Source organism: Equus caballus, chromosome 11, assembly GCF_041296265.1.
Source record: "Equus caballus isolate H_3958 breed thoroughbred chromosome 11, TB-T2T, whole genome shotgun sequence".
NCBI lineage: Eukaryota > Metazoa > Chordata > Mammalia > Perissodactyla > Equidae > Equus > Equus caballus.
The window spans coordinates 51,010,941-51,038,291 of NC_091694.1; the positions used below are offsets into that span (position 1 = coordinate 51,010,941).

General features: G+C 51.8%; 1 protein-coding gene and 1 non-coding gene across 40 annotated transcripts; both read left to right on the plus strand.

Annotated features, from left to right (window-relative positions):
• The first annotated feature begins 1,756 nt into the window (after window positions 1–1,756).
• On the plus strand, window positions 1,757–27,000 carry CHD3 (chromodomain helicase DNA binding protein 3). 39 transcript variants are annotated; one of them, XR_011423479.1, is made up of 40 exons: window positions 1,757–2,121; window positions 6,597–6,709; window positions 7,207–7,377; window positions 7,620–7,744; window positions 8,987–9,270; window positions 9,510–9,640; window positions 9,797–9,947; window positions 10,127–10,320; window positions 10,642–10,875; window positions 11,077–11,280; window positions 11,792–12,003; window positions 12,748–12,879; window positions 13,279–13,378; window positions 13,795–13,986; window positions 14,162–14,362; window positions 14,739–14,876; window positions 15,146–15,267; window positions 15,423–15,596; window positions 15,717–15,858; window positions 16,088–16,219; window positions 16,852–16,969; window positions 17,192–17,316; window positions 17,502–17,733; window positions 18,039–18,205; window positions 18,674–18,851; window positions 19,304–19,369; window positions 19,845–19,930; window positions 20,084–20,217; window positions 20,776–20,920; window positions 21,101–21,263; window positions 21,381–21,502; window positions 21,608–21,743; window positions 21,858–21,959; window positions 22,142–22,273; window positions 22,662–22,770; window positions 22,959–23,091; window positions 23,412–23,653; window positions 24,358–24,859; window positions 25,107–25,233; window positions 25,718–27,000. XR_011423479.1 is itself a non-coding variant. In XM_070228104.1 (40 exons), exons 1-40 carry the CDS (start codon window positions 1,851–1,853, stop codon window positions 25,956–25,958), a joined length of 6,345 nt encoding a protein of 2,114 aa, XP_070084205.1. In that variant the 5' UTR covers window positions 1,757–1,850; the 3' UTR covers window positions 25,959–27,000. The 39 variants fall into 39 exon arrangements, 32 of the variants coding, with proteins under 32 accessions (XP_070084205.1, XP_070084220.1, XP_070084206.1 ...); XR_011423483.1 differs by having other exon boundaries at window positions 23,412–23,607; window positions 23,890–24,859; XR_011423481.1 differs by having other exon boundaries at window positions 23,412–23,607.
• LOC111775797 (small Cajal body-specific RNA 21) lies at window positions 20,345–20,484 on the plus strand. Its single transcript, XR_002811777.1, has one exon. It is a non-coding gene; the product is annotated as a small Cajal body-specific RNA 21 (non-coding RNA).
• Window positions 27,001–27,351: the final 351 nt, after the last annotated feature.

The window sequence follows — 27,351 nt, forward strand, 5'->3', positions numbered from 1 at the left end:
AGGGGCAAAGTGAGATCAAAAGAATAGGAGGAAACTAGAGAAAGAAAAGGGTGACAAGAATGAAAAAGGGTAGACCTGAGCTATTCACCCTCCTTCTTTTGCTAGCATTGCTCAACTGGCAAGTTTTATTTTATGACTTCTCTGATCAAATCTGACCAGAAAGCTACTTTTGGACTCCTTTTCAACCTTCCATCTGATTCCTGGTAGCGCTTTTAAGATAAACACTGGAGTATAGTGGGAAATCGTGGGTCAGAAAGTTAGATGAAAATGCAAGTGTAACCCCCTACCTCTTTCTTTTTCTCAGTCCTGGTTACTTTTCTCTTTCATGGTACCTCAGCTTCTTCCACTTTATCAGTGTTGGAGATCATGAAGGAAGGGAAATATACTGAAACGGGAGAAAAGAGAAAACAACTTGACAATCTTCAGACTTGACTCTTTCCCCCTTTATTCTAAAAATCTGTTCTATTTACCCCTAATTTCCCAAATCAGATGAATTTTATATTCAAGCAATTGGGGGACAGGAGAGAGAGGTAAAGGAGAAAAGAGTGAAGATAAAATTTACAACAATTATAAATCACTGAAAAGGCTGGGCAAAGGGGAGAATCAAACATGGACTCCTTTGAAAAAAACTCAATCATCGTATCTATTCATATCTCTCCCCCAAAAGTCACTAGGATTTCTACCACTTTTTTAAAGAAAGAAAAAAAAATCCAGTACCGGTTCTCACTTAAAAGATACGCACACAATTAAACGCGTTTTGACTTCAACGAGGTATGTAGAAACAGAGTTATACATAAACATATATTTCATCTTTTTCCTTTTCAATGCCTGAAGGGGAAAAAAAACCTTCACATCAAACCACTCCCTTCTGAAGTATTCAGAAAAAAAAAAAAAAAGCTTTTCTTTAAGAGAAAGGAGGTGGGGAGGAAGAGACTAGTAAAGAAAAGAAAAAAATTTGAATCTAGTTGGACTAGTATCTAACTAGTTAACCTTTAACAATTTATGCTGATGTCAGACTGAGCATGAGTACTGATTAATGCCCCCCCTCAAATATTTTTTTATAAGGGGGGAGTTAGTCACAGCAGCCATTTTTGTTTTATGCAGAAATCCTTCATGCCCCCCCCAACGCGCATAGACACACACACACACACACACACACACTCACTCAGTACACAAGGAAAATATCTCTATTAATCTGTGCACTAATCAGTTATGAAAAAAGGGAGAAATTTGTGGGTTTCTGGGTAGAGGCTTTGAGATGGGGGTGTAACAGGGAGGAGAATGGGGGGGTGAAAAATGAAAATATTAAGCCAGCCATTTTGTTTTAAAAGGGGATTTTTTCCCCCTCTCCCTTTCTTCATGGAGGGGGTGGCGGTGCTGGAGGGGGGGTTGTTTTAAAAATAATTTCAAGGCGGCCATCTTAGTGCCTCAGCTCTGAGAAATATTTCTGAGCGCCCCCCTCAGAATTTAAATATATTTAAAGCAACAGAGAGGGGGGTAGAGAGAAGTCGAAAACTTTTATATATATATATATATTTTTTAATCCCCCTTTCTTGTTCTCCTGGGAGGAAGGAGAGAGGGGGAAAAAAACGTCCCTCTTCAATTTTTTCCAAGAAAATTTCTGGGGGTGGTTTGGCCCCCCTCCTCAGACGGCGGCCCCGAGGGTGGGGGTTTTGGAGGGGGGTGGCCCGGGGGTTTGGGGGGCTGGGGGAGGCGGTGAGGAGGAGGAGGACGCCGCCGCCGAGGAGGAGGAGGAGGAGGAGGAGGAGGAGGAGGAGGTGGTGGTGGTAGCGGTGGGGGAGGCGGGCGGGCGGTGGGTGGGGGGGTGGTGGGGGGGCCAGAGCCACAGGATGGCTTCCCCTCTGAGGGACGAGGAGGAGGAGGAGGAGGAGATGGTGGTGTCGGAGGAGGAAGAAGAGGAGGAAGAAGAGGGCGACGAGGAGGAGGAGGAGGTGGAGGCGGCCGACGAGGACTACGAGGACGACGACGACGGAGTACTCGGGCGCGGGCCGGGCCACGACCGGGGCCGCGACCGCCACAGCCCCCCCGGCTGCCACCTCTTCCCGCCGCCGCCGCCGCCGCCGCCACTGCTGCCCCCGCCGCCGCCGCCCCCGCCGCCAGGTAAGCGGCCGCCCCGACTCCCCCAGCCCGAGTGGGAGCGGCGGGCGCGCGGGCCGAGGCACCCACCGCGCGGCCGAGCCGAGGCGAATCCGGGGCGCGGGCGCCGTCTCGGGCCGGCGGGCCGGGCGGGCCGGGCGGGCCGGGCGGCGGCGGCGGCGGCCGCGGGGCCAGGCCTCCTCCCCTCCCCCGCCGCACCCCTCCCCCGCTGCCGCCGCCGCCGCCGCCCCGGCTGGAGAGCGCTGGGCGCGAGCTGCGCGCGCGGACCGGGCCACTCGGTCGCGGCTTTCGGGGGAGGAGGAGGAGGAGATTTTTTTACCCTCGGCGGGGAGGGGGTAGGCAGGAAACGGCCGAGGCGAAGCCAGGGCCCCCTCCCTGGCCGAGCGAGGGACCGCGGAGACCCTGGCGGCCGGACGGCGGCGTGGGGGAGGGGCGCGTGGGGGAGGGGCGGCCGCGCGGGCGCCCCGCGGGCTTCGGCCCCGGTGGGGTTGGATCGGGGTGAAGTGGGGTTTTTACGTGTGGAGCCGACCGCGGCCCTAACCCTCAGGAGTTGGGAAGGCGGGGGGAGGGAGTCGGTGTCCATCGGAGCCCCCCACCTGCGGGGACTTTGGTGCCCGCCAACTCAGGGGTGTGCGGTGGCACGTGGGGGAGGGGTCGTGTGAATGTTTGTGGGCGGCTGATGACTAGGGGCAGGTGGTGGCCACACTCCACGCAGACCACTTCCTGGAATAGGACTTGATTCTACTCCCTCTCCCCCCAGTTCGTTGTAAGGAGAGCAGTCACTTAAGATTGGGGAGCGGGAAGAGAGTGTCTGGGAAACCAGATGCCCCCAACTCCACCCCCTTTCTCCTGCTCTGGGCTCCTTTGTGTCAAGTGCGCCCCCCCTCCCCCCATGACCCCGTCAGTCTGGGGTGGCCGAGCTGCCCAGCTGTGACTCTCACGTGGCTGCCATTCACTGTCACTCACTCTCTCGCTGAAACCACCCACACCCTGACCACTTTGGGGGGCGTGAACTTCCCACCCAGCTGTTCTGCAGTTTGACCATCACTCAGCACCCCTCCCAGGGGATAAGTCACCGGCACTCTCTGGGCAACTGTTCCACCAGTGGCAGAGGGGACCGACCCAGCAATGGCCTCGCTCAGACCACCCTCCTAAGTGGAGTTATTTCTAGTCTTCTTTAGGATAGGTGAGCATCTTTAGGGTGTTCACATCCGCACCCCCAGACCTCTGGGTGCCATGCAGCACAAATGCACCAAACTTCAAAACATCTAACATGCTCTTTGTAAAACTGTCATATTGATCAGTGTGGCTTATGTGGCAAATGTTCCTGTCTAGTTGAGACAACCTTTGAGGGAGTGTGGGGTGTTTCCTTATGGGGGGCAGGAGGACGTGTGTCTGGTGGAAACAGAAGAACCCCCCCTCCCCCCACCAAGCTTGTCTGAAAAAGGAAAAAGTTTTTAGAAAGTTATCAGAGAGCCCACAGACTTGCACGAGGGAAAAAGAATAGAGAATTGTGGGGAGGGGATTGCCTGGAACACAGCAGGGGTGCTAGAAAGGGGGAAAGAAGGGATGTCAGGTTATGTTAGGGGTTTGGCAGCCCTCATCTATTTGTATTCCGGACTTGGAATGTGGTGTTTGGGTGTTTTTGATCCCGGATTTGGGTATGTGAGGGAGAGAGAAGCATGAAAGAAGCTGAGGTCGAGATGGGTCTTTGTGTCAGTCCTCCCTCCCCTTGCCCCTCTTGGCTTTCTGAGCAGAGGAGGAGAAACGTCAAATGTTTTTAAAATTTTCTGTTTGAAATGAAAAACCACCTCCTCTCTCTCCCGGGGCAATTTTCTCTCCCTTTCAGCCCTCCAAGTCAAATGAGTGACCCAGAGACACCCCCTCAGATGACTTTCTGAGGTAAAACTTTGGGAAAATATTTTTAGTCTGCTCATTATTTTTGTCTACCTAAGTGTGGGCAAAATAACCGTTCTCTAAGGAAATTTTCCCGGACTGCCCTCCCTCATCCTCCTCTAGAACATGAATTTGACCATATTAGAGGTTTCTATTGTTTTTCCTTTTGACTGCTTTGATTCTCACCATTTTGTTTTACATTCTTACCCAAGACCAATTTTATCCCTTCCCCCCCTCCAGTCTCCTTACATTGTTAAACGTTTAAAATAATAGCACTCGTGTTGATGGGGGAAGGGAGCAGGAAGCCCAAAACTCATTTCTTCTCCCTCCCCCTTCTGGCAAGTCTAGAGAAATAATATAACATAATATATAGATGTGATTCCTTGGGAGTGGGGGTGGGGAATGATTGTGGGTGGTGCGGAAAATTCTGGTAGTTTCTTTGCAAAAGGTCTGAAAATACAAACCCACCCCCTGCGTGCAGTACGCATGTGCAGTAGACCTATTATGGTGGTTCGTTGTGGGGGAGGGAGGGGAATTTGAGAAAAAATAAATATATGTGTGAGAGATTGATGGTGAGATTAGAAGAAGAGAGGGGCGGGCGGGAGGCGAGGCTTTCTGCGGGACTCCTCCCGCTTTCTCTGGCTTGCCAGGCCCCGCCCTCCGCTCCTCGCCCGCCCTCCTCCCTCGCCGTCTTCCCGAGATCTGAGCCAGGGATGTGGGAGAGTCTGGGCTCCAGGCCAGCTTTGAGTGGCTGGTGAGACAGAGGTTGGGACTTAGATTTGCTTTATTGCCCTCCCTTTCCCTTCCTCACTATTCTGCTTTGCCTCTCCCCAACACTGCCGGCTTCCCCAGTTCGGGAACCTCCTGCTAGGGTCGGGAGTGGAGTGGCCAGGGCTTGTGCCCTACCCCCAGCTGGTAGTGAACGAGGCTGTTTCCCTGAACCTTAGCCAGTTGGCCTGCCCTTGCCACTGCCCCGGCAGCCTCCGTTTCCATGTTCCTATTAACCGAAGTCCCTGGGGTTAGGGAGAGCTGGCTGCTGGGGGCATGGCGTCTTACTGACTTCCTATTACAGTCCCCATTCTGTTTTCACACCCGGGGCTTTCTGAACTCCCTGCCTCCCTCCCTGCCCGCTGCCCCCAATCGTAGAGTGTCTTCCTGCACAAGAGGACACAGGATGCTGGAGTTATGAGAAGCAGCATTGAAGGAAGGAGGTGCTGGTATTCTGAGGCAATGGAAACTGAGGCCTCCGGTGTTAATTGGGGCTAATTCTCCCTTGGCTGTTGTGGGAGGAAGGATTGTGTGTCCTAGAGCAAGGGGCTGGGCTAAGCCCAGGCTTTCCCCTCCTGCACAACTGCCTCTGCCTGGGCAAGACAGGTCTGGCTGGTTAGTCTAGTGCTTGCTGGGGGAGGGAGGCCAACCAGGGCCCCATGTCTGTGTGGCATCAGTGTCTTCCTCTACGCAGAGTAACTCTCTGTCCCCTAAGCCTTCACAGACTGACGGGGTCATGGTGAATGGGGTAGGGGGACATCAGGGAAGAACCTGCCTTGGCCTCTCTGACAGAGACATCTGGGGAGAAAGCCAGGGACCTAGCCCTGCTAAAAGCAGGTACAGGCTGTCCTCTGGATTTGTGCTCATGAGTCTCTGTGTATGCCTGTGTAGCTGAGAATGTATAATGCGGGGTGTGTCTGTGCCTGTATCCTTGGGTATCCTATGCTGTTTATATTTGTGTGGGTCAGGATGTCTGGGACTAAATCTGGAGACACAGGGTTGAGACTAGGGGACAAAAGGTAGGGTCCCTGAGTTCTCAAAGGGAGCAGGGATATGGGAATAGATTTGAAGGCGGATTCCAGGCTACTTGGGAGGAGGAGGAACGTTTAGGTAATTGTGGAGACTTTCTCCTGTAGGGTTAGGGTGTGATGAAGGAGCCAGACACTATGATCCTATGGGCAAGACGTGAAAATGATGGGCTGAGGATTTCTTTTCCTCTAGGGCTGTGTTGGGGTGACAGGAGACTTGATTATCTGAGGAAATATAAATAGAAGCCTCCCACTTCACAAAAAGGATGTCAGGGCCCCAGAATGTTAGTGTGAGAACCCAGGTGTCCACCTTTGGCTCTCCCTTCTCAGCATCTGGCTTAGGGAGCTGCCAGCTTGTGTCTCCCTACTCCAAGTGCTGGGGTCAGGCCAGGCCAGCAGCTGGGCATGGCTTCCCCGGTTCCTGGGCAGAATGCCAGCTGGCTAAGTGAGGGGGAAGGCAAAAGGAGCCCTGGCGGCGACTGAAAGGACCTGCCACAGTCAGAGCCCGTGGCCTAGAGCCTGGGCCCTTGTTAGTAGGAGGGGACAGAAGGGAGTGGTTTGGCTGCTCTTCCCTTCTGACCCCTGACCTCCCATTCAGAACCCAAGCGGCGCAGAGTACTCGAAACACTCTCTGTTTGCATCCAGTGAAGGGAGGCAAGGTTTGGAGGAGTTAATGCCGGAGTTCCTAGAGAGTGGGAACTGAGGAGATGAGGAAGGGTAAGGTTGAGGGGCCACAGAGACTGGGAACCTAGAGGCTTAGGTGTTTTGGTGCTCTCTGCTCCAAAGACAAGGATGACATTCGGCTGCTGCCCTCGGCACTGGGTGTGAAGAAGAGAAAACGAGGACCCAAGAAGCAGAAGGAGAACAAGCCGGGAAAACCCCGAAAACGCAAAAAGCTTGTAAGTGTTAAGGACTCCTGTCTCTACAGCAAGGCGCAGGAGACCCATTCTCAGAGACCTACATTTTCTCTGGTCCTGATTCCCGTGGGGAGATCCTGAAGTTAGAGAGGCCTGACTCCCACTCCTTCCTGTTGCTGGCCTGTATCTCATGGATCTGGGACCCTAACCTCACTCACTACAACCTAGCGAAGAGTCCAGTCGTTGACGGGACTTGGACTTGCGTTAGCAAGCGTTAGCAAGAGAGAGAAGCAGTTGAAAGCACAGGCTCTGGGGGTAGATTGCATGAATTCAGAACCCAGCAGTCCTCTGTCTTCTTGGGCAATTTATTTAGCTCTCTGTGCCTCAGTTTCCTCATCTGCAAAACACTAGATAAAAATAGATTAGTTACTATCTCATAAGATTGTTGTGAAGATTAAAAGAGTATATGTTATGTGCTAAGAACAGTTTCTGGCTCATGGTAGGGCTGAAGAAATGTTATTTTTATTTCTCTCCTTTAGGACAGTGAGGAGGAATTTGGCTCTGAGCGAGATGAGTACCGGGAGAAGTCAGAGAGTGGAGGCAGTGAATATGGAACCGGACCAGGTCGGAAAAGGAGACGGAAGCACCGAGAAAAAAAGGAGAAGAAGACAAAGCGGCGGAAAAAAGGGGAGGGAGATGGGGGGCAAAAGGTGAGCAGAATTAGGGAGTGACGGGGAGCAATCAGTACTAAAGACAGGTGTGAGGAGGGAGGGAGAGCCCGTGGGGTGGCAGTGCTAAGTGGAGAGGTTAGTTTGTGAGGAGCTGGGATTGGTCTGAGAATGGAGCAGGAAGCAGAAAGCCCAGGGAAGTTGGTGGGTAGGTAGAGGCATGTGGGGGGCCCAGGATATGGGCTAGAGCAACACCCGCCTCCCTGAAGCCTGGTCTCTCCCAGCAGGTAGAACAGAAGTCATCAGCAACTCTGCTTCTGACCTGGGGCCTGGAGGATGTGGAACATGTGTTCTCTGAGGAGGATTACCACACGCTCACCAACTACAAAGCCTTTAGCCAGTTCATGAGGTGCGGTAGCACTGGGGAATCCTTGTGAACAGACACTTTTAATTTTGAGGAGGCCCTGGACCCTTTGGAATCTGATAAAAGCTAAGGAACTGCTCTCCAGAGAAATTCACAGTACATACACAAAATTTGACGCATAATTTCAGGGAATTCCTGGACTCCTAAGGATCCAATGGCTCTAGTCAGAAACCCTTCACCGGGGGGTCATAATTCCAGTGCTAGGTTAGAGAACTCTCTAGTGACAGAAGATGGTGAGGACTGATGGCACTGCGTGTTCCTGTATGACTGCTCTCTAGACTGGAGCTGAGAGATAACATCAGTGTTCCTCAGTTTCCTGTGCTCAGTTATCAAGTCCTCCCCCCTTCTTTAGGCCCCAGTAATAATGGAGGATGCATTACCAGCAGCAGGACGTGAGTTTCAATGGCTCCCCAAATAGAATAGAGAATAGCAGAGATGCATTCTGGGGAGCAGGCACTTTAACATAGCCGTTCAACCCTCTGGAGGCAGCCTGCTAAGGTTCAGGTCCTGGTATCTTCTTGGGCAACTAACTTCTTTGGTTTTTGGTTTCCACATCTGTAAAATAGGCATAATCATAGTATGTACCTCATAGGGGTCTTACAGGGATTTGATCGGATAATGAATGGAAAGCCCAGTATAGTCAGTGCCTGGCCCCTAGGGAATGTTCAGTACCTGGTAGCTGTTATTAGCACTGTGGTCTCACCTACCTCACTGCTAAAGATAGTGCTCTTGTCAGCACCATGGTCACCTATGTCCTCACAAGAGCTTAGCGCCCCACCACAGAGCAGAACCAGCACGGTCCATCAGACTCCAGCTGATGAGACCCTTTATCAGGACCCATGGAACTTATTAGGAAAACAGAGGAAATCATAGCAACTCACATTATTCTTGTAAGGACAAAATAAGACATCATACATATGAAAGTGTTTTATGAACTGTAAAGTCGTATTCAAAAGTAAAGCATTTTTATTCATCGTTCATTTTGTTTTATCCTTCTTTATCTTCTGCACTTTAAATTTTATTTTGCTTTTTTATTTTCTTTTTTATAGTTTTTCTGACCTTTTTTTCCTTCCTTAAACTTTTTATTTGTTTATTTTTAAATTGATGTTATTCTTAATAGGACATATTTTTACCACCCAGGAATCCTGGACTTAATTGATGAGGGGAAATGGCAGTATTCCCAGGTCATCTGTGAAGGGTCCGAATCTTCTGTTTCTGTATTTACAGGCCCCTAATTGCTAAGAAGAATCCTAAGATCCCAATGTCTAAGATGATGACCATCCTTGGGGCCAAGTGGAGAGAGTTCAGCGCCAACAACCCCTTCAAGGGGTCAGCAGCTGCTGTTGCGGCCGCAGCGGCCGCAGCGGCCGCAGCTGTAGCTGAGCAGGTGTCAGCTGCTGTCTCGTCGGCCACCCCCATAGCACCTTCCGGACCCCCCGCCCTTCCACCACCCCCTGCTGCTGATATCCAGCCCCCACCCATCCGAAGAGCCAAAACCAAAGAGGGCAAAGGTAAGAAACCCTCTTTTTCAAACAACTGTCACCCCACCCTCCAAACCACATGTTCTCAAATTATAGTCTAGACGTCTTTTATCTTCTCAGCCCTGATTGTTGTAGGAGAAAAGCTTTCCAGGAAGGGGTCTCAGTGAAACCATAGCCCACAGAGAGGAGTCCAGAGGCCACTGTGACCTCCATTTTTCCAGGATGTCATGATCTCTGCTTTTTCTTCCTGACCCTCACTCCTCTTTCAGGTCCAGGCCATAAGAGGCGGAGTAAGAGCCCCCGAGTGCCTGACGGACGCAAGAAGCTTCGGGGAAAGAAGATGGCACCACTCAAAATTAAATTAGGGCTGCTGGGTGGCAAAAGGAAGAAGGGAGGCTCAGTGAGTGGCCCCTCCCTGTCTGCTAACACCCGAGGGGTCAAGGGCTCTGGGGTCCAAACACAGAGGTCCATGAGGGAAGCTGGAGCGGGAGCCAGAGGCCTAGGGAGGGGAGTGGAATCAAATCAGCCTCCCTGACAGCCACGGGGCTATGGGCAGTATGTTTTGCAGAGTGACGAGGGCCCCGAACCAGAGGCTGAGGAGTCAGACCTGGACAGTGGCAGTGTCCACAGTGCCTCAGGCCGGCCTGACGGCCCTGTCCGTACCAAGAAACTAAAGAGAGGCCGGCCAGGAAGGAAGAAGAAGAAGGGTAAGGGGTATTGTGTATATGATCCTATCAGCCTGCCTTCCTCTCATTCCTACGTTGTCTTTCTTATTTTCAATTTTGACTTCTTTATTCAACCCTTCTCTCTCTCTCTCTCCCTTCCCCCATCCCTCTCTCTTTCTTTCTCTCTCTGTTCCCTTTTCCTCCACTGGGGTATATGACAGTCCTGGGCTGTCCTGCAGTGGCCGGGGAGGAGGAGGTTGATGGCTACGAGACGGATCACCAGGATTACTGTGAGGTGTGCCAGCAGGGTGGGGAAATTATTCTGTGCGACACCTGCCCTCGTGCCTACCACCTCGTCTGCCTTGATCCTGAGCTTGACCGGGCTCCTGAGGGCAAATGGAGCTGCCCCCACTGTGTGAGTACCTGGTGCCAAAATCTTGCAGCCCTCAGGGACCCATCCATCTATTTTCTCCTTGGTTCCAGTTGTCCTCTTCCTATCCCAGATGCCTGGGCTTCTCAGTAACAGATGTTTAAGTGTCCAGGATCCTAGTTTGTTCCCCTCCCCCATCCTTTTCCCCCCCAAATCAACAGGAAACTGAGGTGTTCTGTTCCATCATTCCCAGCAATCTTCTCTGTACTTCTAGGGTTTAGGAATCCTGTCTTTGCCTCTTTGTTCCAGTCTCACTCCATATCTCCTTTCTTCTACCTGTCTCTGTGTCTGTCTTTGGTCTCCTAGGAGAAGGAGGGGGTACAGTGGGAGGCCAAGGAGGAAGAGGAAGAATACGAAGAGGACGGAGAGGAAGAAGGGGAGAAGGAGGAAGAAGACGATCACATGGAGTACTGCCGCGTGTGCAAGGATGGTGGGGAGCTCCTGTGCTGTGATGCTTGCATCTCCTCCTACCACATTCATTGTCTCAACCCACCCCTGCCTGACATCCCCAATGGGGAATGGCTGTGTCCCCGATGCACAGTGAGTGTACCCATCTCTTCGTGTTTACTGTCAGCCCCAACTCCTTCCCTATCTCTTGGGCCCAAATGTCCAGCTCTTTCTTTCTCTACTCTCCCCCACACTTAGTCTTTAATTCTCCTGTGGGACTCCTATCCTCCTACTCTAATGATGGGCTCTTTCTGCCTCCTTCTTTCCTCCTCCTCGTGTGTGTCCATCCCGAAGTGTCCTGTGCTGAAAGGCCGTGTGCAGAAGATCCTTCATTGGCGGTGGGGGGAGCCGCCTGTGGCCGTGCCAGCCCCCCAGCAAGCAGACGGGAATCCAGATGCCCCAGCCCCCCGTCCTCTTCAAGGCCGATCAGAGCGAGAGTTCTTTGTCAAGTGGGTAGGACTGTCCTACTGGCACTGCTCCTGGGCCAAGGAGCTTCAGGTACAAGGGCCTCTCCTTTCCCCCTCTCCTGTGACCCCATTCACTGCCTCTCTCACTGTGTCTCACTCCTCTATTCTTTCTTCTTCTCTATCCTTTGCTTTCCCTCATTTCAGGTCTCCAGCCTCATGCCCTACCCACTTATTTTCCATATGTGGTTCTCTTGGTCTCCAGTCCTTTTTCTCTCATGTCCATTAGCTTTCTTCCCTTAGATAGAGCCTTCCTTAACTCCATCTCTTTCTTATCTGTCTTTAACCATGTTTTACCAATATCCTCAGTCCTAATAACCTTATTCCCTGCCTCCTTTTGCTTATTTCACCCCCACCAGGCCCTGACTCTGTTCTGTCTCACTGTATTCATTCTCCTGCTTTTGCTTTAACTTAGTATGTCTCTCATCCCACCTCTTTCATAGCTCCTTTCCCATGCCATTCCCCCTGCTGGCCTCTCCCCTGTCCCCTTTTATCCTCTCTGGATTTGGGGACTATCTCTTTCCCTTCCCTCTGTGCCCCATCAGCTGGAAATCTTCCACTTGGTAATGTACCGAAACTACCAACGGAAGAATGACATGGATGAGCCCCCACCCCTGGACTATGGCTCTGGTGAGGATGATGGGAAGAGTGACAAGCGCAAGGTGAAAGATCCACACTATGCTGAGATGGAGGAGAAGTACTATCGTTTTGGCATCAAGCCAGAGTGGATGACTGTCCACCGTATCATCAACCACAGGTGAATCTTGGTCCACAGGAAGGCCTTCCTGGGGTATGCCGCTGTTCTGGTCGTGGTTATGGCCCCATGTTAGTATTTGTTGATTAATCAAATAATTGATCTAACTGGATAATGCCTGCTGTACCCCCAGCCTTTCGGGCCTTGTTTCCTCTTTGGGGATGAGAGAAACCAGGAGGAAAGTCCGGCCCAGCACTGACTTTCTGTCTTTGTTTCTTCTCATCTCTGTTAGCCTAAGAAATGACACACAAGTCTGGGGATCGGGGCATGAAAGCAAAACATGGAAAATGTGATTCATCCAAACCAGTGTTTCTAATATTCTTTCTTCATTGTACTTATTGCTGCCTAATGTTACAAATATATTTGTTTTTCTGTTTCATTGCTGCCTTCCCCAATAGAATGTGAGCTCTGTGAGAAAAGGGTCACTTATCTGTTTTGTTGACTGCTCAATCACCAGTTCTTGGAACAGTGCCTGGCATGTAGTAGATGTTTAGTAAATACTGATTGGATGATCAAATGATGTTGAAGCCCAGGGATGGTTTGTGATAGTTGATTTTTAGGAAGCTATCCTGAAAAACTTAGAGTAGTACTTCACCCATTGTAAACTCCCTTCCACTGGCCCACCACTGAAGATTAGGTGACAAATTCTGCATGTTTGCTGATAATTGTGTTTATATGACTTCTTTCTATTTGTGATCCATATTATTTTTTTCCTCCTGCTCCTCTTCTTGGCCTCCTACCCCACAGTGTGGATAAAAAGGGGAATTACCACTATCTAGTGAAATGGAGGGACTTGCCATATGACCAGTCTACATGGGAGGAAGATGAAATGAACATCCCTGAATATGAAGACCATAAGCAAAGCTACTGGAGACACCGGTGAGGGAGCCAAGTCATAGGTTAGAGGGAGTCTGAGGATGAGGGCATTATGAAAGCTAAACCTCCAGCACAAAAGAAGGTACAGTAGGGACAGACCTGATGGAGAATTTAGGGCAGTAGCAGCCTGGGCTGAGTTGTTTGGAGTGGGGTTGGTAAAGAAGCAGTGTGAGGAACAGAAATAAGATCTGGCCTGAGTAGTGGGGAATCGAATGTTCAGGAGTGGTGAGGGTTGGCTCTAGAGGTAAAATCCAAGGGGTGAGAGTAAAAAGCCTGGGAGAAAGGAAATGTGAGAAAATCTAGGTTATGGGAAGTGGGAGGGAGGTCTGGAATGGGTTCAGAAGAGTGGGAGTGGGGGGAATCCCAAGGACCAGGCCTCACTCAGACCCACTGTTTTCCCAGAGAACTGATTATGGGGGAGGATCCTGCCCAGCCCCGCAAGTATAAGAAGAAGAAAAAGGAGCTGCAGGGCGATGGGCCTCCCAATTCTCCTACTAATGATGTAAGTCCTCTCACTTGGCCTCTCTCCCATTTCTGGAACCATGGTGATTGAAGATTTCCTGGGGGCTACTGACAGAACTTCCCAGAGTTTCAACAGCCTCTTTGAACAGTAGCTCTTCCTTCAATATTCAGCCTTGCCCCAAGAATGGCCAGGAATTTTGGCATCAGAGCGAGAAAGCCACTAGAGATAGCAGCACACTGGGCTCTTGCACCAGTTTCCTTCCCCGTGGTACTGCTGGGTATTTTTTTTAAGGAATGAGGGGGAGGGAATGAGAACTAGAACTTTCATAAGCTCAGGCTACAGTAGAGGGAATTGTAGTCCAACTTGATATCAGTGCCAGGGATGGGGGAGGAGGAGCCAAGACCAAAGGAGCAGCTGATAGTTTCTTTGAGCTTTCTGACTTCTTGACTCTACAGCCTACAGTGAAATATGAGACTCAGCCACGGTTTATCACAGCCACTGGAGGCACACTGCACATGTATCAGCTGGAAGGGTTGAATTGGCTACGCTTCTCATGGGCCCAGGGCACTGACACCATTCTGGCTGATGAGATGGGGCTGGGCAAGACCATACAAACCATCGTCTTCCTCTACTCACTCTATAAGGAGGTGCTGGATTCTAGGGCCCCTGAGGGAGACAGCCAGGCTGAAGCCTAGCCTGGACTGGGGAAAGTGGGAGTGGAGGATGAGGGCAGAGGATTGGGGGAAAGGGCGTGGCAGGCAGAGGACTGGGGTAAACCACCAAGAGCCTAGACTAATGGTCCCCCCTACCCTTGACTCCCAGGGCCACACAAAGGGTCCCTTCCTGGTGAGCGCCCCACTCTCTACCATCATTAACTGGGAGCGGGAGTTCCAGATGTGGGCCCCCAAGTTCTACGTGGTGACATACACCGGTGACAAGGACAGCCGGGCCATCATTCGTGAGAATGAGTTTTCGTTTGAAGACAACGCTATCAAAGGTGGCAAGAAAGCTTTTAAGATGAAGGTAAGCCCGTCTACCTCATATCTTCTAAGACCCTCAAATCTGTCACTTCTTTGCCCCAACCAGGATTTCAGTTCCTTTATTCCCCACTCAGCTTTCTCCCTCCTTTCCTCTACCTCCCCTCACACCTCTGCACTCCAGACCTGGAGATGTAGCAGGTACTCCAAGGGGCGAACATGGACCTGTCCGTACTGGACACGTGGTGGAAGTTTAGGGGCTGTGTTGAATAATCCCTGCATGGAGTCAAAGTTAGAGGACAGGATAACTGGCTCTCTTTGGGAATCCCTGTCAGGATGGGTGTCTGGGTGAAGAATGGGGGTGGAGATCTAGATGCTTGGGTGTCAGGTGGCAGCTGAATGGACAATGGTTGTCTTGGCAGAGGGAGGCACAAGTGAAGTTCCACGTTCTCCTGACATCGTATGAGCTGATCACCATTGATCAGGCAGCACTTGGCTCCATCCGCTGGGCCTGCCTCGTGGTAGATGAGGCCCATCGGCTCAAGAACAATCAGTCCAAGGTGAGTGAGATACCCAGACCTCAGAAGCTTGAGGCTGTGGACTCCTACTTGCCCTAGTCCTAAACGCTAAAGTTCTGGGGACTTTGTGTAGCCCGGGAGGCAGTCTCCTCTGGGGAGAAGTCCAGGCTGGAAGAGGGAGAGGACTAGGGATTTGGGGCCTCTGATCCTGAAGGAAATGGGAGCTGGAGGCAGGAAAAAGTTGATACTGTGGGCCAACCACTTGCCACTGATGGGCCCTTTTTCCCGCCTTTCCTTGCTCCATTTTCTAGTTTTTCAGGGTCCTCAATGGCTACAAGATAGATCATAAGTTGCTGCTGACAGGGACTCCATTGCAGAATAATCTGGAGGAGCTCTTCCACCTGCTGAACTTCCTCACCCCAGAGAGGTTTAAGTAAGTGGCTCATTAGGGTAGTCTGCAGAAATGAGAGGTGGAGAGGCTGAGAAGATGAGTGAGCAGAGGGTTCATCTGAAGTGAAGAGTAGAGCCTGAGGTCGGGGCAAAGAACCTGACAGCCCGTTCGTTTCCTTTTCTCCTTCTGGCTACTAGTAACCTGGAGGGCTTCCTGGAGGAGTTTGCTGACATATCCAAAGAAGACCAGATTAAGAAACTGCATGATTTGCTGGGGCCACATATGCTGCGGAGGCTCAAGGCTGATGTCTTTAAGAACATGCCAGCCAAGACAGAGCTCATTGTTCGAGTGGAGCTGAGCCCCATGCAGAAGTGAGATGCACGGCAGGCTACCTGGACTAGGGGTTGGGGATTTGGTGGCAGCTTTCCAAAAGTTGGTGACCAAGTGCAACATCATAATTGCCTCTTATTATGTCTCTTCTGTTTCTTTAGGAAATACTACAAGTACATCCTGACTCGAAATTTTGAGGCCTTGAATTCACGAGGCGGTGGGAACCAAGTGTCGCTGCTTAACATCATGATGGATCTTAAGAAGTGCTGCAACCATCCATACCTCTTTCCTGTGGCTGCTATGGTAGGTACAAGACCTGGGAACTGATTCAGTGCCTGGCTTGTCCGAGAGTGGAGGGAGTTGAGTACAGGGCTTGAGCTGGGCTGGGAGACTAGGGACTGGATTTCTGAGAAGAGTAGGAATTGAAAAGGTCTGGAGGCTAGATCTGGGCTTCTACCTTTCTAGGCACAGTCAGAATATGGAGGCACGTTTCCTGACCCCGTCATCATCCCTTCTCATCCCTTCTTTTCAGGAGTCCCCAAAACTCCCCAGTGGAGCTTATGAGGGTGGGGCACTTATTAAGGCATCTGGGAAGCTCATGCTGCTACAGAAGATGCTGCGGAAGCTGAAGGAGCAAGGACATAGAGTGCTCATCTTCTCGCAGGTGACCCATCCCTGTAGCTCTTTCTCATCATCAGATTAATCCCTTACCTTGTTCCTGTGGCTGCCATAGTATGAGAGTTTAGGAGATTACACCCTTAGGAGTTTCTGTTATAGCCAAGTTCATCTTGGCTTCTGATCCCTGTTCTTAATTAAGGCTTTTGCAAGTTGTGGGTCAGCTGCTTTTAAGCTGAATGGGGAGAAGGGAGAATGAGCCATCTGCCTTCTCAGGGAGGTCTCTGGTCTTGGTACTATTTCTTAACCTTATTGGGGAAGGAAGAGAGCACAGAGTTGTTGGAAATCTGATGAAATCTATGGATCCACACTCCAGAAAACTGCACATACGATTATATAATTTTGTACACATTTTCACGGGGTTCATAAGAGTTCCCTGAAATCTTTTCATGGGTCTCAGAGAACTTCTGCCTTAGGAGAAAAGATCTTAAATCAAGAGAGTATGACACTAATGTGGGATGAGGAAGAGCTGGGTGTCAGGGAAGCAGCATGAGGAGAGCATATGACATGGCAGGGGTACAAGTGTGAGGATTGGGGTTGAGGTAGAAAAAGATCATAGAGCAGACAGGGTGCATCCGACTGCTTCATCATTCTGGACTCTTTCCTTTTCTCTTGCTCTAGATGACCAAAATGTTAGACTTGCTAGAAGACTTCTTAGACTACGAAGGCTACAAGTATGAGCGCATTGATGGTGGCATCACCGGTGCCCTGAGGCAGGAAGCCATCGATCGGTTCAATGGTGCGGGGGTGGGGGGAGATGCCTTGGTGCCTGGTGGGCATGGAGGCCCAAGAAACCTGTGCCTTGGTCCCTGGGATGGGAGGTGGCTGGCCTAGGAGGATATTAGCTACCTGGGCTTTTGAGTTGGGGGCACAGTTATTTGTAGTCAGGGAACATCTAGGAGCAGGTGGAGAGAACTGCTGGGTACAAGAAAAGCCTGATCTCCCAATTCTTACTTCCTAGCTCCTGGGGCCCAACAATTCTGCTTCCTCCTGTCTACCCGAGCTGGGGGCCTGGGCATCAATCTGGCCACTGCCGACACTGTCATCATCTTTGATTCTGACTGGAACCCCCATAATGACATCCAGGTGGGAACTTGCCTCCTGGAGCCCCTGTACCATTTCACAAGGAGACATGGGTCATGGTGGAGGGTGTCATGTTCTGGGGTCACAAATAAACGTCTTGGATAGTAGAAGACCCTTCCTTGCCAGCCTCCTTTCCCGAGCATGTGGCCGGCACCTCCCTGGCCCATCCCCACCTCCTGCCCCTGCAGGCTTTCAGCCGCGCTCATCGGATCGGCCAGGCCAACAAAGTGATGATTTACCGGTTTGTGACTCGTGCGTCAGTGGAAGAGCGAATCACACAAGTGGCCAAGAGAAAGATGATGCTGACACATCTGGTGGTGCGGCCTGGGCTGGGCTCCAAGGCGGGCTCCATGTCCAAGCAGGAGCTGGATGACATCCTCAAATTTGGCACCGAGGAGCTGTTCAAGGATGAAAATGAGGGTGAGAGTCTTTTCTGCAGCTCCCTGAAAGCAGGCCCCCCTGCTGAAAGCTGCTCTCCCATGAGCACTACTCTTCTGAAATCTCTGAAGAAAATCTCTTCTTTGCAGTCTGTGGTGGAAGGCTGGCCTCTTTCCCTACCTATAGGGTTGAAAACAACAAATCTCTACATAGATCCCCAGGGAAAGGGCCTTCTCCTCCAGAGCTGCTGTGAAAAGGAAGCAGAGTAGAAGGTTTTCCTCTGACCTTTCTAAAGTTTTGCTCGAGGTTCTGGTTGGAGAGTCCCTCTTGTTCCCCATCTCCACCAGGGGAGAACAAAGAAGAGGACAGCAGCGTGATTCACTATGACAATGAGGCCATCGCTCGGCTTTTGGACCGGAACCAGGATGCAACTGAGGACACTGACGTGCAGAACATGAACGAGTATCTGAGCTCCTTCAAGGTGGCACAGTACGTGGTGCGGGAGGAAGACAAGGTGAGAGGCTTGGGGTCAGATACTGTCTATCCCTGGCCATCTGTGAAGGGCAGTGTCCTTTACTGGACCTTGAAGTAGAAGGACCCGCCTTTGCTCTTGTTTGTTTATCTGATCTCTTACCATAGTGCCCAGTAAAGAAAAGGCAATAGTGGACCTCAAACAATTTCTTGGTCTAATGGGTGAGACCAGACTTTGGAGAAAAGTTAGGCACAGAAAGTACCAATAAACATGGAAGGGTACCTTCAGAGTCAGAGTGAGAACACCACAGAGGACACTAGAGGAGAGCTTTAGGAAAGAGGGAAATAACAAGGAGAAGCATATTGCAGGTAAGAGATAGGAAAATGTACAATGTCCGGAAAACTTACACAGAGTTGAGGAGATCTAGGAAGCAAGAGAATAGCGATTTTGTTGCAGTAGCAGCACTGGGTGAAGAGAAAGGACGCCAGCATTCATTCTGCTGCTCTTCAGATTGAGGAGATCGAACGAGAGATCATCAAGCAGGAGGAGAATGTGGATCCCGACTACTGGGAGAAGCTGCTGAGGCATCACTATGAACAGCAGCAGGAAGACCTAGCCCGGAATCTTGGCAAGGGCAAGAGGGTTCGCAAGCAAGTTAACTACAATGATGCTGCTCAGGAGGATCAAGGTGCAGGAACCAAGAAGGGAAGAGTGCGGAGGAGGGGCTAGGAGGCTGGGGGCATTTAGATGGAAAGACAGAGGCCTAGAGTTCAGAGCCTTCCCTGCTCAGGGGAGAGAGATTAGGAAGGGTCAGTAGGAGCTACCCAGAGGCCAGGTGGGTTTGCGGGCAATCTAAGCTATCTGGTGGTTGAAGAGGACTGATGTGGACACCCAGGCATCCTTGCTTAGAGTGGGATATGCAGGAATCAGGAGGCACCCGGAGACAAGGTGGGTGGTAAGTGGACCTGGTTCAGGATATGTGGCCTAAAAGTCAGAGTGGGCAGTCATCCAGCATCCCCATGAGGCCCAAGGCCAGAATGAAGGTGCAGAAGTCTCTGAGGGGAGGCATCTAGGTAGAAAGGGCCCCAACGGGCTTATCCAGGGAGCGATCACTGACCGCTGAGACCTTTCCCCTCACAGATAACCAGTCAGAATACTCAGTGGGATCAGAGGAGGAAGATGAAGACTTTGATGAGCGTCCTGAAGGTGGCATGTTTTCCTAACCTACTGCTGCAGCTCTTCCTATTTCACTTCCCAGTGTTCTTTAAGCCCACTTTTTAAAAAATACAAATAAATGCTTTTTTCTAGAAAAACTAAAGATTGCAGATAAGAAAAAGTAAGAAATATTCATGATCTGTCCACTGTTAAAAGCACACAACTATGAGTATATAACCAAGCAGGCTTAGATGCCTTCATGATAGATCAAGAAAGGTTACATCATTTTACGTTCCCACCAGTAATCTTGCTAGCATCAAATATTTGCTACTCATTTTTAATATGACTTGATTCTTTTGACCTCCTGTGTTAGTAGTTCTGAAAGTGCTTGGAAGGAAATTAGAAGCGCCTCGGGCATGACATAGGCCTTCCCTGTATTCTGTATCTTGTGGGAATGGGTTGCCGAGAAAGGCTGAGGGGTGGAGGAGGTGGTGGACCTACTAAGTGGAGTCACCTACACCCCCAGGGCGTCGACAGTCAAAGAGGCAGCTCCGGAATGAAAAGGATAAGCCACTGCCTCCACTGCTGGCTCGAGTTGGGGGCAACATTGAGGTGAGAGCTGGGCCCAGGCCCCCAAGACTTCCCTAAGGAGAGAATGAAGGCTGGGGCGTTGGAAATTGAGGCTGTCTCTCCGAGGGTAGAAAGGACCAAGAAATGAGATCCCTGGACATTCATTACCCACTGCCTCCTTGTGCCCATCCCCAGGTGCTGGGATTCAACACCCGTCAGCGGAAGGCTTTCCTCAATGCTGTGATGCGCTGGGGAATGCCGCCACAGGATGCCTTCACCACTCAGTGGCTGGTGCGGGACCTCAGAGGCAAGACTGAGAAAGAGTTCAAGTGAGTGTGGGTGACATGGGGCTGAGTTGGAAGAAAGGGTAAGAGCTTGGGTGTTTCTTTCTCTTGGCCACCACATGATGTGACCTTACTCAACTGATCATCACGCTCCCTGCCATTCAACATTTTCCGGCTCGATTTCCTGGGGGGTGGGCTCAGCCTACCCCACCTCCCCTCAGACGAGCCCAGAGCAGAGAGGCTGGGCTTCCTCCCCAACAGGAGAGGCAGTTAAGACAGGAGCCTCGCCTGGGCTGTCCTTGCCTCACATTTACTTGGCCATTATAACCTGGCAGGGGAGCTGGTGGAAAAGATGAAGAGCAGACTGATGGGGCCTAGGAACGAAGTACCAAGACCAAGAAGACAGTGGAAATACAAGGGAGGGCCAGATGGGGGAGTTAGGCTTTGGAGGGCTGGTAATGGTGAGATTGAGAGGCCCAGAGGAGGACCCTTTGGAGGCACCCGGGGAGTGGATTTGGGGGTCAATAATCCCTATGCCCCCCTCACTATCCTGTGTCCCTCCTAAGGCTCTCCTAACTGGCCTACCACCCCCATGCTCCCTAGGGCTTATGTGTCTTTGTTCATGCGCCATCTCTGTGAGCCCGGGGCAGATGGTTCTGAAACTTTTGCTGATGGGGTCCCTCGGGAGGGCCTGAGTCGCCAGCAAGTGTTGACCCGCATCGGAGTTATGTCTCTCGTCAAGAAGAAGGTATCAGTCTTCCCCTCACCCAGAGTCAAGCTGGCCACCTAGGCCCTGTCCTTTCTCTGCCTTACATCCCTGAGTTCTGGACTCAGGCTGGTGCGAGATGAGACAGAGGGCACTGGAGCTCCCTACGTGTCCAGTGCCTGGAGCTGATCCATGTCCCTAAAACTCCCCTGCCCTCCTTAGGTACAGGAGTTTGAGCATATCAATGGGCGCTGGTCGATGCCTGAGCTGATGCCCGACCCCAGTGCTGATTCTAAGCGCTCTTCCAGAGCCTCCTCTCCTACCAAAACAACTCCCACCACCCCTGAGGCTTCTGCTACAAACAGTCCTTGCACCTCTAAACCTGGTAATTGGGGTTTGGGATGGCAGGACAGATAGACATAGGGCTGGTGTCTGGCAGATGCAGAAGCATTGGTGTCAGGGTCGGGGTTTCTGCCTTCTTCACTCTGCTTTCTCCCTGCAGCTACTCCGGCTCCGAGTGAGAAAGGAGATGGCATAAGAACACCTCTTGAGAAGGATGAAGTGGAAAACCAGGAGGAGAAGCCAGAGAAGAGTAGCAAAATTGGGGAGAAGATGGAGACAGAGGTGTGTGACTACCTGGCTCCCCTGGAGGGGAGGGAGTAGAGGGGTCTTGGAGGTCAGGTATCTGGGAGCCCTCTGCTTCATCCTGACTCCATTGTTCTCTTCCAGGCTGATGCCCCCAGCCTAGCCCCATCACTCGGGGACCGGCTGGAGCCAAGAAAGATTCCTTTAGAGGATGAGATCCCAGGGATACCTGGAGAGATGGAGCCCGAACCTGGGTACCGGGGGGACAGAGAGAAGTCAGGTGGGTGCTTGGCCTTCGGGGTGATGGAGGGCTTAGAACTTGGGGGTTCCCTCTTTTGGCATCAGGGGATGAGGGTGACATCCTCCCTTCCTGTCCCCTACCCGCTTCCCACAGCCACCGAGTCGACGCCAGGAGAGAGGGGGGAGGAGAAGCCGTTGGACGGACAGGAACACAGGGAGAGGCCGGAGGGGGAGACAGGGGATTTGGGCAAGAGAGGTAATGGGTGGAAGGACTGGACACCTGGGTCCTTGAGGGAATCAGGGGAGGTGGAGTCTGGGGGACCAAATGCCTGGGTCTTGGGTGGGTAGCTGTTTCAAAGACCAGTACAGTACAGGGAGTAGTGTTGGGACCTGGGAGGAGACTGTCCTGAGGTGTGAGCTCTGCTCCATCTGCCATAGCAGAAGATGTAAAAGGGGACCGGGAGCTTCGACCTGGGCCTCCTCGAGACGAGCCACGGTCCAACGGTCGACGTGAGGAGAAGACAGAGAAGCCGCGGTTCATGTTCAATATTGCAGACGGTGGCTTCACAGGTGGGGGGGATTCTCACCTCCACCTGCTCCTCACTGGGACTTGCTCATGCTCATGGGGTTTCTTGTTTTGCCTGAGGCCTCCTGCTACTTTAATTCCAAGTAACTGCCAGTGAAATGGTGCATGCTGTTTCTGATCCTTGCCCTCAGTCCTCCTCAAGTGTACTCCTAATTCCATAGCTGTCTTTAATTCCACCTTTATTCTGAATCCTAACTTGAACCTTGTTGGCAGCTACTTTTACTCCTAACCCCTAAACTAATCTTTATCTGTTCCTCTTAAAGGGCTCATAGTCCTTGCCCCCTCTTCAGTTCCCTCATCTGTACCTGTCTTTTGGGCTGGATATGGTTCCCAAACTTCTGATGCCTCATTCATCTTCCATTCTCTTTTAAGAGCTTCACACACTGTGGCAGAATGAGGAACGGGCAGCTATCTCCTCGGGGAAACTCAATGAGATCTGGCACCGAAGACATGACTATTGGCTTCTGGCTGGGATTGTCCTGTATCCTTTGATACAAATGCAAGAAAAAAAAGGTCTCAGCCTCGAGGGAGGGAAACTACAGAGAAGACCACACCCAGGGAAGAGGGGATCATGCCACACTTTGGGGAGATAAGGCCAAAAGGAAGAAGTATTCACAGCCCGGCTCATCCCTGTTAAATTCCTTGATGGTCCCCTTCCTTCCTCGGCAGCCATGGCTATGCACGGTGGCAGGACATCCAGAATGATGCTCAGTTTGCCATTATCAATGAGCCATTTAAAACTGAAGCCAATAAGGGGAACTTTCTGGAGATGAAAAATAAGTTCCTGGCCCGGAGATTCAAGGTGGGGTTCAGGGAGGAAAGGAATAGTGTTGAAGTGGGTCTCGGGTTAGAGGTGGGACCAGATCTGGTTGGAATGCAGGGAGGGTAACACCTTGAGTGGTGGCAACACTTGAGGCCAAGACCAGAGTGAACCTTGTGTTTGGGACTGTGGTCTGGATTGGGGTCGATGCTGGGCTCACAGTCAGTATTGGTGTGGATCTGGGGGCACTCCAGACCAGCGGTGAGGGCAGTGTGGATCTCCAGCACCGTGTCTGTGCCCCCATCTATTTGCTCACTGCTTGCAGATCCCTGCACTCACCGCCCCCTTCTCCATGCCCTCAGCTCCTGGAGCAGGCGCTGGTGATCGAGGAGCAGCTTCGGCGGGCGGCCTACCTGAACCTGTCGCAGGAGCCGGCGCACCCCGCCATGGCCCTCCACGCCCGCTTCGCCGAGGCCGAGTGCCTGGCCGAGAGCCACCAGCACCTCTCCAAGGAGTCGCTGGCGGGGAACAAGCCGGCCAACGCCGTCCTGCACAAGGGTAAGGGCCGCGGCGGCCCCGCGCGGGGGAGGGCCCACAACGCTGCGTAAGTCTTCACCCCGCACCCCTCAAAATCTTCCCACCCCTGTGACCCCTTTACCCTGTGAACCACCCCCCTCTGACCTCTAACCCCACCCCAACCCACCTGGCACTCCCTTGGTTTTTAGCCTCTAGAATTTGTACAGCCAACCCTCATCCATGCCTAACAGCATTCACATCAGTGCCTAACAGAGGGACCTTCCCCCCCAAACTCCGTAAGACTGTGCCACGTCCCCTCCACAGGGTGGAACTTCTTCGCTGACCCACACTCCTGCCGTACTGCTAATAGCACCCTCTCCGGGGCCTTGGCCTGTGTATAGTCCACAAAAATCCTTACCCCAGTCCCATAAATCACATTCCTCATATCTCATTCACCCCACGAGGCAGAAACCACCCCTTACCCTCTGACCCTACCCCATGAAACTTCCCTTTGACCTTCGACCCTTCCTCCCAAACCCTCTTACCTTGATATTAATAGATTTAAATTCCAAAGCCCTCTAACCATCTAATCCTATCTGATGTAGTGACTGACTCCTGGCCCCTTTGATTCCTGTTCTAATTCCTTGAATCTGTAATGCTGACCCTCTAACCTCCCTCCCCCCTTACATATTAAAACCTTGATTCCTAAATCTTTGACACCACTTACCACCTCCCATGCCTCCTGACTACTTCCTCCCCATCATCCCCAACCCTAAAACCTCACTCCTCCAGTATGGGATGTTCTGACAACTCCCCGCCCCATGTCTTCCAATGTCCTCCCCATCTCCCTTTCCTCCATATTCCCTTTTCCTCTCTTCTTTCTCTCCATCTGTCCTCTGTGGTGATCTGGTCTCTTTGCCTCTTTACCTGACACTTTTTCCTTTTCCCTGAGTCACTTTCTTTTCTGTCTACTACATTTTCTTGGTCTCTGGTTCTTTGACATCTGTATCCTCCTCTCTCTCTTTTTCTAACTATATCTGTCCATCTGACTCCTCATCTTTTTTCCTGGCTCCATCTCTCCCTTTCCCTGTCTTTTTCTTGCCCTTCTTTCTCCGTGGCCCGGGCCCCAGTTCTGAACCAGCTGGAGGAGTTGCTGAGCGACATGAAGGCGGACGTGACCCGCCTGCCAGCCACGCTGTCCCGAATACCCCCCATCGCAGCCCGCCTTCAGATGTCCGAGCGCAGCATCCTCAGCCGGCTGGCCAGCAAGGGCACAGAGCCTCACCCCACACCGGTAACCCTCTTTCCCCATAACTCCAGTTTTCCCTGTTGGTACTCTTCCTGCACACGTATAAACACTTCCATCAGAATCTTTTATAATATGGAAAAACAATTTGCTTGAACACAGTCATCAGTCTTGAGTCTCCCTACTGTGTTACACCCCTCAGTAGTTCTGGAGCTTGGCCCATGTAGGTTTCCCCTACAGCTTTTTTCCTCTCAAGGTTATGGACCTTCTAACTTCAGCTTGTTCTCTATTCCAGGCCTTCCCCCCGGGTCCCTACGCTACACCTCCGGGGTACGGGGCAGCCTTCAGCGCCGCACCCGTAGGGGCCCTGGCCGCCGCAGGCGCCAATTACAGCCAGATGCCTGCAGGGTCCTTCATCACAGGTCAGCTGGCGACTTCCTGCTCCCTACTTCTCCCATTCCTCCTTTTCCAAGCTTCATCCCTGCTCAGCTACCCTTTTACTGCTCCAGCCCATCTCATTTCAGTCCAGTGTTTTACAGAATGGAGCTGTTCTGGGCTTTGTTCTTCCCATCGCTTTCTTCTCTTCCATTCCAATTGTCAAAAACTTCATCCAGGTTTCAGTGGTTCTGTGGCTTAGTATCCCTTGCCTGAGCCGCCTCCATCTGGGTTACTTCAGGGAAAGAGAATATGAAATTGGAAGGGGGGTATAGTGAGGGTCAGAACATGTGTTCCATCACGCAGCACAGAGGAAGATCTCAGGGAGAGGGGTCCACCCTGGTCTTTCCACTCCTGCCCTGGAAAATTAGAAGTGGCATGAGGTGACCTAGAAGTAAGAACATATAATTGTCAGGAAGTGGTTTGGGAGTGAAGTAGGGATTGACCCTTCCTCACCCCCTTCCCAAACAGCCGCCACCAACGGCCCTCCAGTGCTGGTGAAGAAGGAGAAGGAAATGGTGGCGGCATTGGTGTCAGACGGGCTGGATCGGAAGGAGCCCCGAGCCGGGGAGGTGATCTGTATAGACGACTGACCGGATCCCAGGCCTGCCCTTCACCTAGGCCCCGTGCCCGAGGCCGACCCACAGCTCAGGCTCTGGGGCCTGCTGCCAACCCTCCACCTTCCCCAACCCTGGGGCCACCACTGGGCTAGGAGCCCCTTTGCCCCTCTCTACAACAACACTCTTCAGCAAGGGCCCTTTGTTTTCTCCGCTCCTATGCACCTTTCCCACCATGCTTTGAAGACCACACTGGTGAGAAGAGGTCTGGGTGGGAGGTGGTTAGCAGGGTCTTCCAAATACCTTTATGTCCCATCGCCAAACATACACAGCTTCCCAGTTACTGGTTGTGGGGAGGAAAGAGGTGGAGCCTCCCCAGTCTTTATTCCTGCAATATAAGCTCCATCTCCTGCAAAAGTGGGGGATTAGCCTTGCCTGGCCTTTAGGAACTTTGGTGGGGAAAAGAGCTTTGAAGAGAAGAGGGGGACTTTAGAGAGGGATGACAGTGAACCCTGGGAGGGAGGAACGGGAGAGGAGGGGTGGCTGCATGTTTCATTCCCCTTCCTCTCCCCAAATGGAGGGTGGAGCAGTTACAAGGGAGGGAGTCAATTGCTGTTCAGCCTCAGAATAAAGGCGCCGTTCACTGGCTCAGTTACCTCCTGTGTACCGGCATCTTGTGTTGGGAATCTTCTCCCCTCCCTAGGGACCAAGGACCACTCCTACAAAGAGAGTAATGGTTGGGCAGTACGCCCTCAAGCCAAAGAGGAGCTTCTCAATCTGTCCTAGTGACCCAGATAACCTAGAAAGGGTGGGAGTGAACACAACAGGCCAGACATGGGGGAAGTCCCCAGCTCTGGGGCTCAGGTTCTTGGAGGGCTTCTCCCTTCCCTCCTGAAGGCCTGGATACAGACTAAATTTGAGTGGGTCAGGCAGGGGGCCTAGTCAGGGGACTGCCTTGCCTTTGGGACCAGAGCAAAATAGTGGAGGGCAGGCTGGAGAGACACGGGCACATCCTCTTCCCCAGGAGGGGCCGGGGAGAGTGGCAGTTTGCATGGCGAACCCCCCACTTCCTCTTCGCTGCCCCTTCACTTTCTTGATGCCCCTTTCCCAGTCTCTTCACACTCACTCCTGGTCTGTCCCAATCCCCTCTTCTGTATCAGGTTTATTGGTTGTACATATAAATTATACTTTCCTTTCTGTGTGCTGTTATTTTTGAGTGGGGGACTTCTTTGGTTGGGGGGAGGGACAAGGAAAGGGTGTTGGCTGCCATTTCATATTATCCATCTTTTTCTTTCTCTTCTTTAAAATCTTGTGACTTTGCCTTTTTCTCATTTTTATTTCTTGGATCATCAGCGAAAACTCCAAGGCTCTTTTTCAAGCCCCAACGCCAGTGTGATGGGTTCAGTGTAGAGATGGAGGGTGAGCAGCAGGATACCTGCACAGGCCTCGGGCTGAGATCAGAGAGCTAGCCGGGCTCACCGGGAGAGGTGCCGGCAGAGATTCAGAACTGCCTCCCATGCCTCCTTTTGATCATTCTTTTCACCTTCC

Coding starts and splice junctions, on each gene's coding strand:
- CHD3 (XM_070228104.1), top strand. CDS start 1,851: ATGGCTTCCCCTCTGAGGGACGAGGAGGAGGAGGAGGAGGAGATGGTG. Junction 11,281..11,791: donor CCTGGGCCAAGGAGCTTCAG/GTACAAGGGCCT, acceptor GTGCCCCATCAG/CTGGAAATCTTCCACTTGGT. Junction 13,987..14,161: donor TCTACTCACTCTATAAGGAG/GTGCTGGATTCT, acceptor CTTGACTCCCAG/GGCCACACAAAGGGTCCCTT.